Source organism: Chenopodium album, chromosome 10 (assembly GCF_948465745.1).
Source record: "Chenopodium album chromosome 10, dcCheAlbu1.1, whole genome shotgun sequence".
Lineage (NCBI taxonomy): Eukaryota > Viridiplantae > Streptophyta > Magnoliopsida > Caryophyllales > Amaranthaceae > Chenopodium > Chenopodium album.
The window spans coordinates 54,669,458-54,683,963 of NC_137843.1; the positions used below are offsets into that span (position 1 = coordinate 54,669,458).

The following is a 14,506-nucleotide window of genomic DNA, read 5'->3' on the forward strand; positions in this document are numbered from 1 at the left end:
GTATATTAATGGAAATCGTTCCTTATTTTCAAGTTGAAAATTTTCAATTTCATTGAAAATAGACATACTTGTATCTCAAACAGTCAAACCAGGGTCATTTTTTCTTGACAAGAAGAAAAAGGATTTCATTAATGAAATATAGCCAAACAGCACTTACAAACAATTCCTAGAAAATTTAAAATTCCAATACAAGTACAAATCACCTTAAAACTAGTTACATCGCAGATTCGATCGACGATCGCCTTAATAAAAAACTTCATCAGAAGCAATACAATTTGTAAGTTAGCTCTAATTCGGCTTGAGATCCACGGATGAGTAGTTGTTTGGGTGAAGAAACTCATATGGCCTTCTAGATACTTTCGGAGACGATGAAACCCTAAATCTTTAATCTTTAGCACACGAACAAACAAAAAACATAAGCCTAATTGAATAAACCCCATCATAAAGATGGAATCCATTTATTGAAAGCAATTAAAAAGTTTTTTGGGGCTTACCACCGATAAAACCACCGGTGGAAGCCTCTACAAAAATTTACAATTGAGATCAGAAGAAAAAAGATGGAAGAGAAGAGAAAAAGGAGAAGAATGAAGGAAAATCTTTAAAAAAAGCAGAAAAAAATCTAGCAATGGAGGCTAGAAAAACCCTCCCAAGGAAAAACCCTAGAGGGAACCAAAAAACCCTCCCAAGGAGAAAACCTAGAGGGGTATAAAATCCAAACCAGGGTCATTTTAAAAGTTTTAGAGGTCTGGTACTATTAAAAAATTGGAGGCCTCAAAAAAATATAAAAATAAATTGAAACAATCAAAACTTTTACAATCATTAATAATTAGACATACGAAAAAATAATATAACTTTTATAATAAAAAATTAAAAAAATTATGCATACTTAACAAAATAACAAGGGTCATACCCTACCATTTCAAGCTTAACATGAGCGATGATTTTCAGTGTCTTACATTTAAAAAAAAAAAAAAAAAAAAAAAAAAAAAAAAAAAAAAAGGTGATGGATAACTATATCAAATTAATACGAACATACATGAAATATTTGAGGATTAGGCCTTGTTCACTTCACCTTAACAAACTAATATTCAAAAAAAATAATTTTACTTCAGTAATAATTTCAGTTCAACAAAAATAATTTCAGTTCAGTAAAAATAATTTTAGTTTAGTATAAATCAGTAAACTTAAAGAAAAATATACTCCCTCGTCCCGTCCCCAAAACTTTGACCCTTTTGGGTTGATTTCGCGGTTCTTAAGAAACTTAAAATAAAAACATATTGGAAAGATAAATTTTCATGGGGTTTGTAAAAAAGTAGAGAGATAAAGTATCAAAAATACATGAAAAAACAAAATTTTATATGGGGAAGCTAATTTTGCACAAATATTATTGTAAATTGGCGGGTATTTTAATGCAAATGAGTCGATCATTTTGAGACTAAAATAAGGCCAAAAAGGTCGAAGTTTTGGGGACAGAGGAAGTAATAGAAAATTAGTAAAAATAATTTCAGTTCAGTAAAAATAATTTAAATTCAGCAATAATAATTTCATTTTAATAAAAATAATTTCAGTTCAGCAAAAATAAGGTAAAGTGAACGTGTCCTTAGACAATAATGCTTATAGTAGTATAAAAGAAGTTTGTTGTATTGTGATCAGAAACAATGCATGACTCATGTACACTGGATTAGGCCTGATCACGGATCGGATATCCGTATTCGAAAATATGGATATCTGATATCCGTATCCGATCCAAAAGTTTCGGATATCCGAAAATCTAGATATCCGAAATTTTCGGATCGAATAGTTCGGATATCATATATCCCACTACTTTAATTACATGTTTTTTTTAATGGCAAAATTGATTTTTTTTTCCCCATTTTTTAACAGAGCAAAAGTAGAACACTTAATATTTTTTTTTTTGGACAAAGTAGAACAACACTTAATTAACAATTCAAAAAGCATAACTTATTAACCTAAACCCATTATTTGTAAGAAAAATTAAAACAAGAACAAATATAAAAACCCAGAAATTGGTTACAATAATCAATCCTAAAACCCGATTAACTTATTCAAATTAGTGGTAATAACAAAAGAGGAAAGCATAGCAGCACAAGGAAAGCGGTGCAAGCCGCCGCTGGTGGAGGAGCGAGGGAACGAACTCAGGTTGTTGCCGCTGGTGGAGGAGCGAAGGAACGAACTCAGGTTGCCGCCGCCGGTGGAGGAGTGAGGTAACTCAGGTTGCCGTCGCTGGTGGAGGAGTGAGGGAAGTCGACCTCTTTCTGCTCTTATTAGGATTTATTCTCGTAATTTGCGGCGAAGAAAATGAATGACTCGAAGAATTACTAGGGGGAGAGCAACGTCTATGGTCGGGTTTTAAAGGCTCTGACAGCTGGTGAAGGAGTGAGGCTGTGAGTAATTGGGAGATCTGAGAAGAGGGGGGAGGGAGAAAAGAGAAGAGTGAGGAGGATCTGAGAAGAGAGTTACAGAGAGATTTGAGAAGAGGGAGGAGGGAGAAAAGAGAGGAGAGAGGCGGTTCTGAGAAGAAAGATGGAAAATTAGGGTTATCCGAGTTTTTGTCTTTAGGTTATTTTAAAATATGAAATATTTTAAAATGGTAAAAAAGCGTTATTTTTCGGATTTTGGATTGGATATTCGACCCGATATCCGACTTTTTTCGTATATTCGGATATCCGAAATCAGAAATTCCGATTTCCGATCCGATATCCGAAAATTTCGAATTGGATATCCTATCCGAAAATGTTTTCAGATCGGTTATCCTAAGTTTTCGGATCGGATGCGGATCGGATTATCAGATAGTTTTGCTCAGCCCTACACTAGATTACCTTTCAACTGTGTAGATAATTAAGACCTACCATTTACTATTTATAAGTTTGACTAGAAAACAATAAATCCACACAATCTATTTTAAATTAGAAAAACATTTAATTAAATGAGATTTAGAAAGACTTAAAAGACACTCATATTAGAATAACTTTTGGCGCATAACCTATTTATTTTGAAACAAATAGGATGGCTAAGTTGCAAATATTAACATGAGTATAAAGTACTATTTATAATAATACGGAATACTATTTAATATTGTAGTGGTATAAATAATTTTCTAATGGTACAGATAAGTAGGTGAATTGTATATCAAATATTATACCACTGTGTGATAGTACTACAAAAAGTACCACTATGATTATAGAAAGTACCATTATGAATGTCAAATGATTATATGTACCCTCCTACTCGCAAAGAAATAATATAGGTGTTATGTGCCTAGAAGGACACCTCATAATAACTAAGGCAATTAATTCGTACGTCATAGCTAGTCATGTCTGAAAAACTATTTCGGTTTGACCTTATGTCACAAATGTAGTTGTTGGCAAAATTATTGAAAAAAGATATTAGGTAAACAAATAATTTTTTGTTTTTTTGTTTTTGGGTATAAATGTTCGAACATTAATCTTAAGAGTTAGAAATAAAGAGACAATTAACATTAATGAGGTCAAATAAATAAATAGTCCCTCTGTCTCACAATAGCTGACACATTCAAATTTTGCACATATGCTAATGCAACACTTTGACCTTATTTATATATAGTTAAACATTAGTAAGCATTATTTACTTTGGACAAAAACTATAATCAAAGTGAACATATGAATAGTGAAAAAAGTCAATATGTCAGTTATTGTGGGACGAAGGGAGCAAATATTTTGAAGAGTATAATTGTCTAAACACTACTTATTAGAGTTATCTCAAACTTTTCAAAAAGTTGTATTGTTTTTGCAAGAATAATGATTGTGAATTTTGCTATGGTAAATTGAGTATCTTTAACATTAGATCAATTATTGAGTGGTCATTGGTCAACACCCCCTTGAAATATCATCTCTTTTTTACAAGCATTGTATTTAAAAAGACTTTTTTTTTAAAAAAAATCTAATTATATTATGTCATTTAAAGTTTAACCAACACAAATAAGTATAATTCAATAATTTGGTCAAATCAAGATGAACCTATGTATCTATCATAGCTTCAATTCATGTATATCTGTCCATACACAATCATTCCTTAAGAAAAATGTAACAATAGTGTTAAGAAAAAAGAACTATGAAAACAAAATTGCTTTGAAACACTTATAGAATTGAAGATTCACCCATCCCAATCTAGGTACATAACGACCATAAATCAATTCACATATTTAGAGTTACATTTTGATTTACGGAGTTTTTTTTAATTTAATATGAAAAACTTTAACGATTTTGACTTACAATATTACCTACGAAGTATAATATACGAATATTAAAGCAAATCACACCTCAAATTTCATTTATTGTAATCCAACAACCCTAATTTGAAAAGCAAACAAATTATATAAGATCCCCCCCCCCCCCCCCCCCCCCCAAAAAAAAACAAAATCAAAGAAAAAGGTGAGTGATTTTAATTGGTTATATAAATGCATTTGATATTTCTATAGTATGAGTGTCTCTATGATATCCCAAATACAAGATTCGTTTCAAAATCATGTCGTTACCAAATTATCACATTCAAATTGGATTGGACCACACTTATTTGGGCCTAGTTCAAACAACAAAACAAGGTCAATTTCGTCTTTTTGTCAACATACAATGGCATTCTCGATATTTCTTGAAACAACAAGGTCAATTAATTACCCCATCTTGTATAAATACCCCAACTTCTTCCGTGCTCACATTCTTTCTATTCCCCTTCTCCCAATCTTTTCTTCCCTCTCTCTCTTCTTTCTCTATCCTCTCTCACTCTTTCTCTCTCCCTATTTTCCGGCAACATTTTGTTTTTTTTTTTTGTTTTTTTAAATTAAAAAATTATCCTTTTGTTTTTTTAAATCATTGTGAAATTACGGTTTTATCCAATAAAAACGCCATTTCCCTGATGTAACAAATACACCCCCTATTTTCTTATTTTAAACCACTACCCTCCAAAAAAAATTAAAATAAAAGGGGAAAAATCTTTTGAGGTGAGATTACTCTTATATCCTTGAAATAACGGACGGCAAGGATGAATCACACGAGTCGTAGCGTGGTAACAGCCACACGAAAGCGCAAAGATAGAGGAGAGTTAGAGAATTCATCCTTTTACAATCACAAGGGTAGTTTTGGAAGTTCACACAAACCGCTTTTAGTGGGTAATAATAATAATAATATTAACCACAGCAGTACGACGTCGTCTTCACCAAGAATGGCCGAACCGGGTTCGGGTCCGGTTTCATCAAACCGGCTTTTGGCGGGTTATATGGCCCATGAGTTTCTAACCAAAGGGACCTTATTCGGGCAGAAGTTTGACCCGGCCCGAGCCGAAGCTGTCCCTGTTTCAGCCGCTGAGCCCAAGAGGAAGCCGGGTCAGACCGGGTTCGGTTCGGGGGTTAAACCGAACCGGAGCTATGCTGACGTGGCGCAACTGTTGAAGAGTGATGGGACCCATATTCCGGGAATTGTCAACCCTACGCAACTCGCTCGGTGGATCCAGATGTGACCCGATTGGTTGACCCGGAAACCCGATTCCAGGTGTGTTTCCACGTGGAGGGTTTGCATTGGTCTGTCACGCTTTCTTATGACACAGGCAGGTGAGGGAAATTCAAATTAACCCCCTTCTCCATTTTGATAAACTTCAACAACACTAGTTCAGTGAGATTCTGGTCGCCGGCAAATGACGACGTCATTTGCCGGCATTTTTTTTTTTTTTTCCTTCTCTCTCCTCTGTTGTTGTTAATATTTTATAAGAAACAGAGACGTAGTTTTTTTTGTTTTTTAGTTTTTTTGTTTTTTTTTTTTTTAATTTTTAATTTTTTTTGGGTTAAATTAAATTATAAGCTTGTTGTTGAATCAATGTTACATTAATACATTATCTATCTATATAATGTACTAGTTAGTTTTTTTTTGTTATTATTATTGTTAATTTTATGTATTACATTTGTGGTTTATCTGTTTTAATTTTGGGTATTTACTGAATAATTTTGGGTATTTTAATTTATTGAATTTTTTATATGTGTATTAATGATTGGTTAATGCATGTGGAATTTGCATATTTAATTGTAGAGATGATCGATGGTGAAACAATGCATGGTACATGCATGTGTTATATTATTATGTGGGTGATTACGTTTTTGATAGACTGATAGTGTAGTAAATCAACTTATTTTGGTTGTAATTCAATATCAAATGTCATGTACCTACGCGGGTCCAACCCGACTAGATTTAAATTACACTATCAACGTCATCACGATAATATTGGGACGGTTTGCGATTTTGATTTCATTCACGTCTTTCGATTTTACTAGTTATAATGTTGCATGTCAGGAATTAAAGCTAGTGTGTATAACTGTATAAGTTTGTAGAACGGTGATGATTAGGTTGGAAATTTGGAATATGGAAATGCAATTTGATGACTAACTATAAAAAGAATGGTGATTGGCTACATTTTAGTGATTAAATTACTAAAGTATAAGTTCATGTTTTATTGGTGTATATTGTGATGATTAACCATGGTGGTTATCGATAGGACTTGGGAAGTTGGGTTTTTGCGATTTCAAGACATTGTCAATGGTCTCTTATATTAGAGAATTAACGATGATGGTATGATTATGAAGTAAGACTAGAATCAATTGATTGGTATCTAACTATCTTAGCTTAATTTCTACTCTTTCTTAGTTAATTTTTAGCTTGATGCATGTTACAAGTTATGGTTTCTATTCCTTTCTAAGGCAAATGTAATTATCGAACCTTTGTTTTTTTTATACTTCCTAATTATGTGGTTAGGATTTAGGATACTTTGATAGGAGAACTATATTGGATATTTCGATTAAAAGTGTTATATAAATAGAGCATAAAAGAGTGACATAATATTTGTGGTTTCTTTGTGGCTTATATATAGGGCCATTATAGTGTACCTAGGTTAAGGATGCATCTGGATACAATTGTGCACATCACAAAGAAGTCGTTGGTATGTACGTGATGACATTGTGCACAATACACCACAAGCAATTTAACGTTCAAGCGTCATGAGTGCATCATAAAAATGTTGCGTAAATGTGTGATGTATCCTTATTTATAACAGTTTAGCTAGTTTGGTTTAGTTATATGATAATTAAGATTTAATTTTTAAATATTATTATTCACAATTCATAACATTAAATTTTAAAACATGATCAATTGAGATATTACTTTTCTTTCAAGATTAGATTTGTAAGTTTTTAATGGTTTTTTTTTTTTTTTTTTTTTTTATTTTTTTTTTTACCGAATTAGGTGGATGTGAGGAAGATATCTTCATAAAAACCAGCTAACCATTGTGCAAACATAACTCTTTAGAATGACCTAAACTTTAACCTATTACTTTTGGCACATCGTATGTTGCTACCTCCACCATCCACCCTTATTCACCTTCTCAGAGTGAAATTTTCTTTGTGGAGGCGGATGCACAATGCTTGGTGCATCTGGTTTTCTTTAAAAAAAGGCGGAATGAACATTTAGTTGTTCAGTAAAAAACATATAGTTATTTTGTAAAGAACATATAGCTATTTTATAAAGAACATTCAGTTTTATATGTTTTTTTTTGTAAATCTAAAGAACATTTGTAATATTAGTAAAGAACATGATAATATTAAAGAACATTATTCATATAGTATATGTACATTTTGTATAAATGATCATGTATGTATATGAAAAAGTACATTAAACTGTATTATAATGTACATTGTATTATATTCTAATGAACATATATGTTATAATGTTGGTTACATGTTTAATGTACATTGTATTATTTGGATCATGTAAGTATATGAAAAAAGAACATTTTACTGTATTTTAAAGTACATTGTATTATTTGGATCTACAACTTTTTCTAAATTTGTCTAATTGCTTGCTTTCTTCTTCCAAAATGTATTAATTGGTCAATCTTCTTCAAGAACTTCATTTTATTTCTCATTGCAACAACAAAATTACATTAAAATCGCAATTAATTCCCAATAAAATCAAATATTACAATTTTCAATCAAATTTATAAAAAACAAACACTCAAACTCAAAATAAACAAGTATGAATGTTGAATTTGGTCTTACCTTTCGTTTTTATTTGTCATCTTGAACAATTTTAGACTCAAAATTTCGAATTTCTTGAAATTTTGCTTGAGGTTTGAGGAATTTAAATGGGTTTGAAGTTTTGTTTGGAGAGAGAAAGTGAACTTTTGGTAAAAAAAAATTGAAATGATTTGTAATTAATGTATGGTAAAAAAAATAATTATAATACTATTTATCTATTTCATTATACAAAATTTCTTTCAAAAAAAAAAAAAATATATATATACAAAATTGTCACAAAAATCTGATCTACATTATAAATGAACACTATGTTCTTTTATGTATATGTCCATGTACATTATAAATAAACATTATGTTCTTTTACATGCCCATATACATTAGTATATACCTGCATGTTCATTCCGCTTTTTTGTATTTTGGAGCAGATGCACCATGCGAATCGTGCATCCACCTCCATGAACCAAGCTTTGTCTTAGGAGTCCTATTCAACGAACAAAGTGGTAAGATAATCAACCAAATTAACATATTAAGATCCATATTTATTTTTATCAACAAGATTTGACGTGTGTGCGCACTTTTATATTATATGATTTTTTATACGATTCACAATTTATTTTGGTGATAGAACTATATAGTTATGTGTGATTTTATTAAATTCGTCTTATTGTATATTATTAAAAAATTAACTCAATGTAATTTCACTATATATTATTAAAAAATTAACTCAAGTATCTATTAAAAGTTGTAAATATACATTGTCAAGTGCAAGAAGATAAGCTAGTATTTAATAAAACTAAGGATATTTATAAACTATTTTAGCAAACGAAATTTGGTAAGACTCATGCTAGGTTAGGTTGTAACATACAAGTAATAATTAAGATGCCACCTCATAATGAGGTCCTTGTTTAAAATCAAATACGAAGTAAATTTTTTTACTCCGTATTACATGATACAAGTAGTTTGGGATTATCTTACTCAAAAGTCTCGAATATAAAACTTGTTCAAGAAATATTTACATTTGTTTTGTTTTTTTTGGGTAAGGTGAAGAATCCTACTCCCTCCGTTTTTTTTAAGTGACACACTTTTCTTAAACGACCGTTTTTTTTTTAAGTGACAGACTTCCTCTTTTAGAAATTCCTTACATTTTAATAATATATCTTTACCCCACTATCTCTTACTTTATCATTTCTCACTCCTCCAACCTACCCCACTAACATCTTATTTTATTAAAGTCAATAAAATCTCTTAAAACTCCGTATCGGTCAAACTGTGTCACTTAAAAAAAAAACGGAGGGAGTATTAAACCATCACATTTCACAGATCAATCACTCCATTAAACATGTCAACTCTTAAAAGTAAGAGTAGAAAATAACACAAAATAAGTGAAAAAATTCTACGGAGTTTATCATTAAGAATACGTAGTAATTGTCAATCGTACATAGTACACATATGGAAAAAGAATAAAATAAAAAACCTCTCATGAAAGTGACAAGGGAGAGGAAATCCAACTATACACAAAAAAACGTAAAATAAAAAGCAAGTTGTTAATGACGTTTTTTGGGAAGAATTATGAATTATGAGTTGATAGGGGATTAGGGGATGAGAAGTTTTTATTTTTTTAAGAACACAAGAAGGAATATGTCATCATCCACCTTTGGGTCCTTTGCCAATTTAGGTGTATTGTTAGACTTAGGATCTGTTCACATTTACTTAATTTCAGTTCAGTTCAGTTCAGTTCAGCTTCAATCAGTTCAGTTCAGTTCAACTCTTAATTTCCCTCTCTCATAAAATATTCAGTTCAGTTCAGTTCACTTCAATTCAATAAATGTGAACATGTCCTTATTTTCCTCCACTCTGTTAAACTAGGTTTTAGAATAAATGATTGATACATCTAGAGATTGTCTTAGACGATGCCTCAAGTTTCTAGTGATCAAAGAAAAATTAGCGTGACATGAAAATAAATTGCACGGTATTTGAAAAAGAAAATAAAGGTCTGAGAATGAAAACTTAAAGTTAAACCTAACTATTAATAAACCTATAAGATACGAAGTATATTGTGTAACCTAAAACTTAAAACTAACTATTATGCAGCCTGAGCAATACCTCAACGAATTTTATTAGTCTCATCGTGCTAAGAACAATTTATTTATTTTTTCAATATGCCCCACTTGCAAGCTACAAACGCTACCATATTTACTTTCTTGCACAAATTCCACTTGCTACATTTCTCCTATTTTCCTACTCGTACAATAGTTTCCTTGTACATGCCCCAATTGTTACACTCTTTCCTTCCTTCTTTTATTTTTGTTTTACTTCACCTAATTGTTAAGAGGGAGCCCCAGTTAATCTCGGAGATTAACATTTCAGTTTATCTCTCCTCACAACTTTATGCATTGATCTCTGTGCCACTTTATTATTTTCATTTTATCATTTAAATAATAAAAGAAAATGAATAAGTTGTGAGAGGAGATATATTCACAGATTTATCTCAGAGATAAACTTGAATTTACCCAATTGTTAAGACACTTAATTGCAATTGAAATCTAAAGATGTGCATTTTTATCTACAGAATACAGATCTCACTTATCTCAGCTTTCTCAGGAATACATTTTTGCCCCAATTTACCCCCCCCCCCCCCCAAAAAAAAAAAAAAAAAAAAAAAGGATCTGAGCCAAAAATAGAATTCAATCAGACTGAAAAATTACTAAACTTAGAATAATTTGTTTTATGTATGGTAGTTACAAATTACTCAATACAAATACTGTAGTTTTTTTGCTCCCCATCAACTTCTGTCCCCACATGGTCTTGCAAAGCTCACAAGTTTATCCCACATGAATAGGGTAGTTATTTGGAGACAGGCTAACAAAATAGAATTACAAATCATTGCCAATAATACAAGTATAATTAAATTCAATGATTCCTGTACTTATTAGCTTCAATTATTCCTGAACTTCTAAACCCCGGAGCTACTACCGTCGATTGGTTTCTAACTTGAAAAACTGATGAGATGACTGTAAGGAAAGGGCGAAAGGTAATAAGGCTGATATGTATATCGTCTAGGCCTTCTTGATGGCGGTAGATCTTGCTTTGAGGTTAAGGAAGATTGCCCTGCAAGTAAGCAAATAGTAAAACTATGTGGAATTGTGGATATAGTCCATTTTAGAAGTGTGGAAGCTTTTTATCAGATGAGTGAAGTCGAGCTTTAAACATGGATATGAGCACGCAAAATATAGGAGAAACACAATGTGATGCATAGTATGCATGAAAAACAATTTTCCAATGGGATTCATAAATCATGTGTGAGAAATTTTAAGGCATGTTCAGTAAGACAGTAATACTGAGTTTTTCAGATTTTGATTTTGGGACTTCAAAATTTGAATATGGAAAACTCTTGTATAGGTTGCATAATGAACTTTAAATCTAGTCATGCATAAACTAGTCATATTAATTTACTAATTGACAACAGAAAATTGGAAACCATTATTTCAAGTAAACTTCTTTTTAATTTAAATCTAAAAAAACCTTTAACTTGTAAGGATAAGTTGATAACAAACAAACCCTTTGGTCTACAAAAAATACAGTGCTAATTTCAGGCATCATCAAACATATACCCTAAACTTCTTATATGGATTTATGTTGTAAAGAATACTGTGCTTACTGCTAAGATATCTTAATCTGCTTGCTAATAAATCAATCAGAACAAGATCAATACAGACTATATGTCTATATATCAATCATCTAACTTTTGGGACTCAATTATCTTGAAAGGTTCTCTAATGCAGAACTCTAACAAAAAGGTAAGAGGCTTTTAACAAGGAGAAAAACAAGAAAAGAAAGTCCATAAGATCAAAGAGTAACTAACCAGCAAGAGGCAACAAGGCTGTGAAACAGAACACGAAGTTGCAGAGGCATATATTGATAGTTCACCCAGTTTATAATTGGCCAAAACTGCAAACGACCCAGAATTTATCAGAGCATCACAAATGCAAATCCATATCATCAGCATTTAAGAAGATACCCTAAAAAGCTACTATATGACATTAAAATTCACGAGGATAACTCGTGAAAAGAGCATCGAATACCTTCCAAGAAGTTCGCTGTACAGGAGGGTAGTCATTCTTGATCTTAGTCTTGACCAGTGGCCACGTTCTTCCTGTTAGAAGTAAGTTTTTAGTGAACTTAAATCAGAATTGACATAATGCAACAAAGTTACAAACACACTTTTTCTCAAGTTTATTTGGGTACAGGCTGCATATTCTTTCCTCAAGTTTGTTTGAAAGGGAAGGCATACAGTCATACACAATCCCTGCAGCTCCAGAAAAGCAGTATAATTTTTCTAGCTGAAAATGGAACTGTAATTCAATGAATTGCATGCTACCATATCCAGGTTTTACTTTCTCTTTAAATTTCTTTTTCTACTGGCACTTTATTTGGACATTCATCCACAAGTGCATACTCTCCATAAGAAGAGAGATATACAAAACACAATTGATTGTCATAGAAGACCTAGCCTCTCTACATGCAGTAGGGAAACTATAGTTGGTAGGATCCCTGCTATTCAAAGACAGAAAAAATTGCTAATCCTACAACAAAGATGTCTGTAAGATTAAGTGTATAGTCAAATGTAGTTCTTGCTATATATTTAATTAAAGTAAGATAATATTGCTATGCGTATTCTTAGGAATCAGTTTACAGATTATAGCTTGAAATTAGGCTATATGTTTACTCTGCATGACAGGAATAGTAGCCACTTTCATTTTCAAGTCTCCAAATTGACCTTATACTCGATGATTTATAATTAGAAGCCTTTCTTGATCAACTCTTCATTGAGCATATTCTTGGCAATTCAACAAGAAATCATAACCCAACAGAGCAAATCAATTGCAGCATAATGGGTTCAAATCATAAGACCCTTAATGTGAATCCTTAGTTCCTTACATAAACAGAATACGGCATCCATATTCCTAAAGCGTCCAAAGCTTGATAGACTAGACTAGGGACCTAATGCATTAGTCGAATGTCATTTAATTTCAAGCAACACCAAGACATTTTCAAGCAAACCTAGAATCCTCACTCGAAAACATTAAAGCTAAGCCAATAAGATATCGCACCATGGTACAGCATAGTGATAATTCTGATAAACCCTTATAATGAGCTAGATGAATCCAATAGAATAGCAATTACTTAATCAAAGAAGAAAATGACAAACCTTCAACCACAAGACCATAATACATCATGAAAAACAAGTTATTCCATGGACTAGCAGTTAATTGTTCCAGTATCACCTTACAAAAAGAAGAAAAGACAAAGCATGTAAAAAGAAAAAGTCAACCCTCAAAACATCAAAATCAAAACCAAGAACAGAATTACAAATGGGTTTTTATACCTTCTTTCCCACAGTTGTGCTTCCTTTCTTTCCTTTAAAAATCTTGTCCATAACTTTGTGCAAAAAATGCCCAAATGGTCCAGAATAGAAGAACCCATATATCTATAATCAGCCAATTCAAAATCAGTAAATTTAATGGTAACAAAAACATGATCTTTGATAAAAAAAGACAATCAATCGAAACCGGTATTGGCCTAGTGACAAAGACTGAGAGCTTGTGTATGACAAGTTCGAATTCCTTACTTACCAATATAATAAATTATAGAACCAAAAAAAAAAAAAAAAAAAAAAAGGATTGCTTACCATAATAAGGAATAATCTCTTAAATTGCAGCTTTTTGATCCCAGAAATTTTCTGGGCAGCAAAATCACTGCACCCAGCAAGAACCCCAGAAGTAATTGCCTAAAATCATCATCAAAAAACAGAAAAATTAAATCAGAATAAAACCCATATTAAAATTACAACAATAATTGCCAATTTGAATAACCTTAGTTCTAAGGGGGTGGATTTGAAGCTGCAAAAGATACTTCTTCCAAACTTCAGTAACAATATCAGACATGGGTGATCAAATTTGTGCCTGTCAAAGATGCCTACTTTGTGTTTGTAGAAATGCCGCAGAGAATGAAAAGCAGGAGAAGAGTGAACAAATATGGGTTGACCGAATGAAAATGAGAGAGAAGTTTAATGGTAGATTATTCAATGCAACGGTGTTAGGTGGAACCGTGGAATCATGACTGAGAGCAGTGATGAGAAGCTCAATTTTTTATGTTTTTGTATAGACCTATTATTCAGCAATAACTAGGCCTGTACAAAACTATCCGAGAATCCGAAAATCCGATAATCCGATCCGCAACCGATCCGAATTTTTGAATATCCGATCCGAGTTTTCATTTCGGATCGGATATCCGATCCGAAAAAGCGGATATCGGATGCGGATTTGGATATTAATTTTCAGAATTTCAAATATCCGATATCCGAAAAATATCCGAAATATAAAGCCTAAAATAATATAATTTTTAAATTGTTCATATAAAAATAACCCTGTATCA

At 31.9% G+C, this 14,506-nt stretch overlaps 1 protein-coding gene across 1 annotated transcript; it reads right to left on the reverse strand.

Annotated features, from left to right (window-relative positions):
* Nucleotides 1–10,772: 10,772 nt before the first annotated feature.
* Nucleotides 10,773–14,202, reverse strand: LOC145564148 (peroxisomal membrane protein PMP22-like). The gene is made up of 7 exons (XM_081624487.1): nt 13,945–14,202; nt 13,761–13,859; nt 13,458–13,559; nt 13,281–13,356; nt 12,154–12,224; nt 11,934–12,019; nt 10,773–11,179 (listed from the first exon to the last, which is right to left on the reverse strand). The coding sequence occupies exons 1-7, from the start codon at nt 14,014–14,016 to the stop codon at nt 11,128–11,130; spliced, it is 558 nt and encodes a 185-aa protein (XP_081480613.1). The 5' UTR covers nt 14,017–14,202; the 3' UTR covers nt 10,773–11,127.
* Between the last annotated feature and the right edge of the window lie 304 nt (nt 14,203–14,506).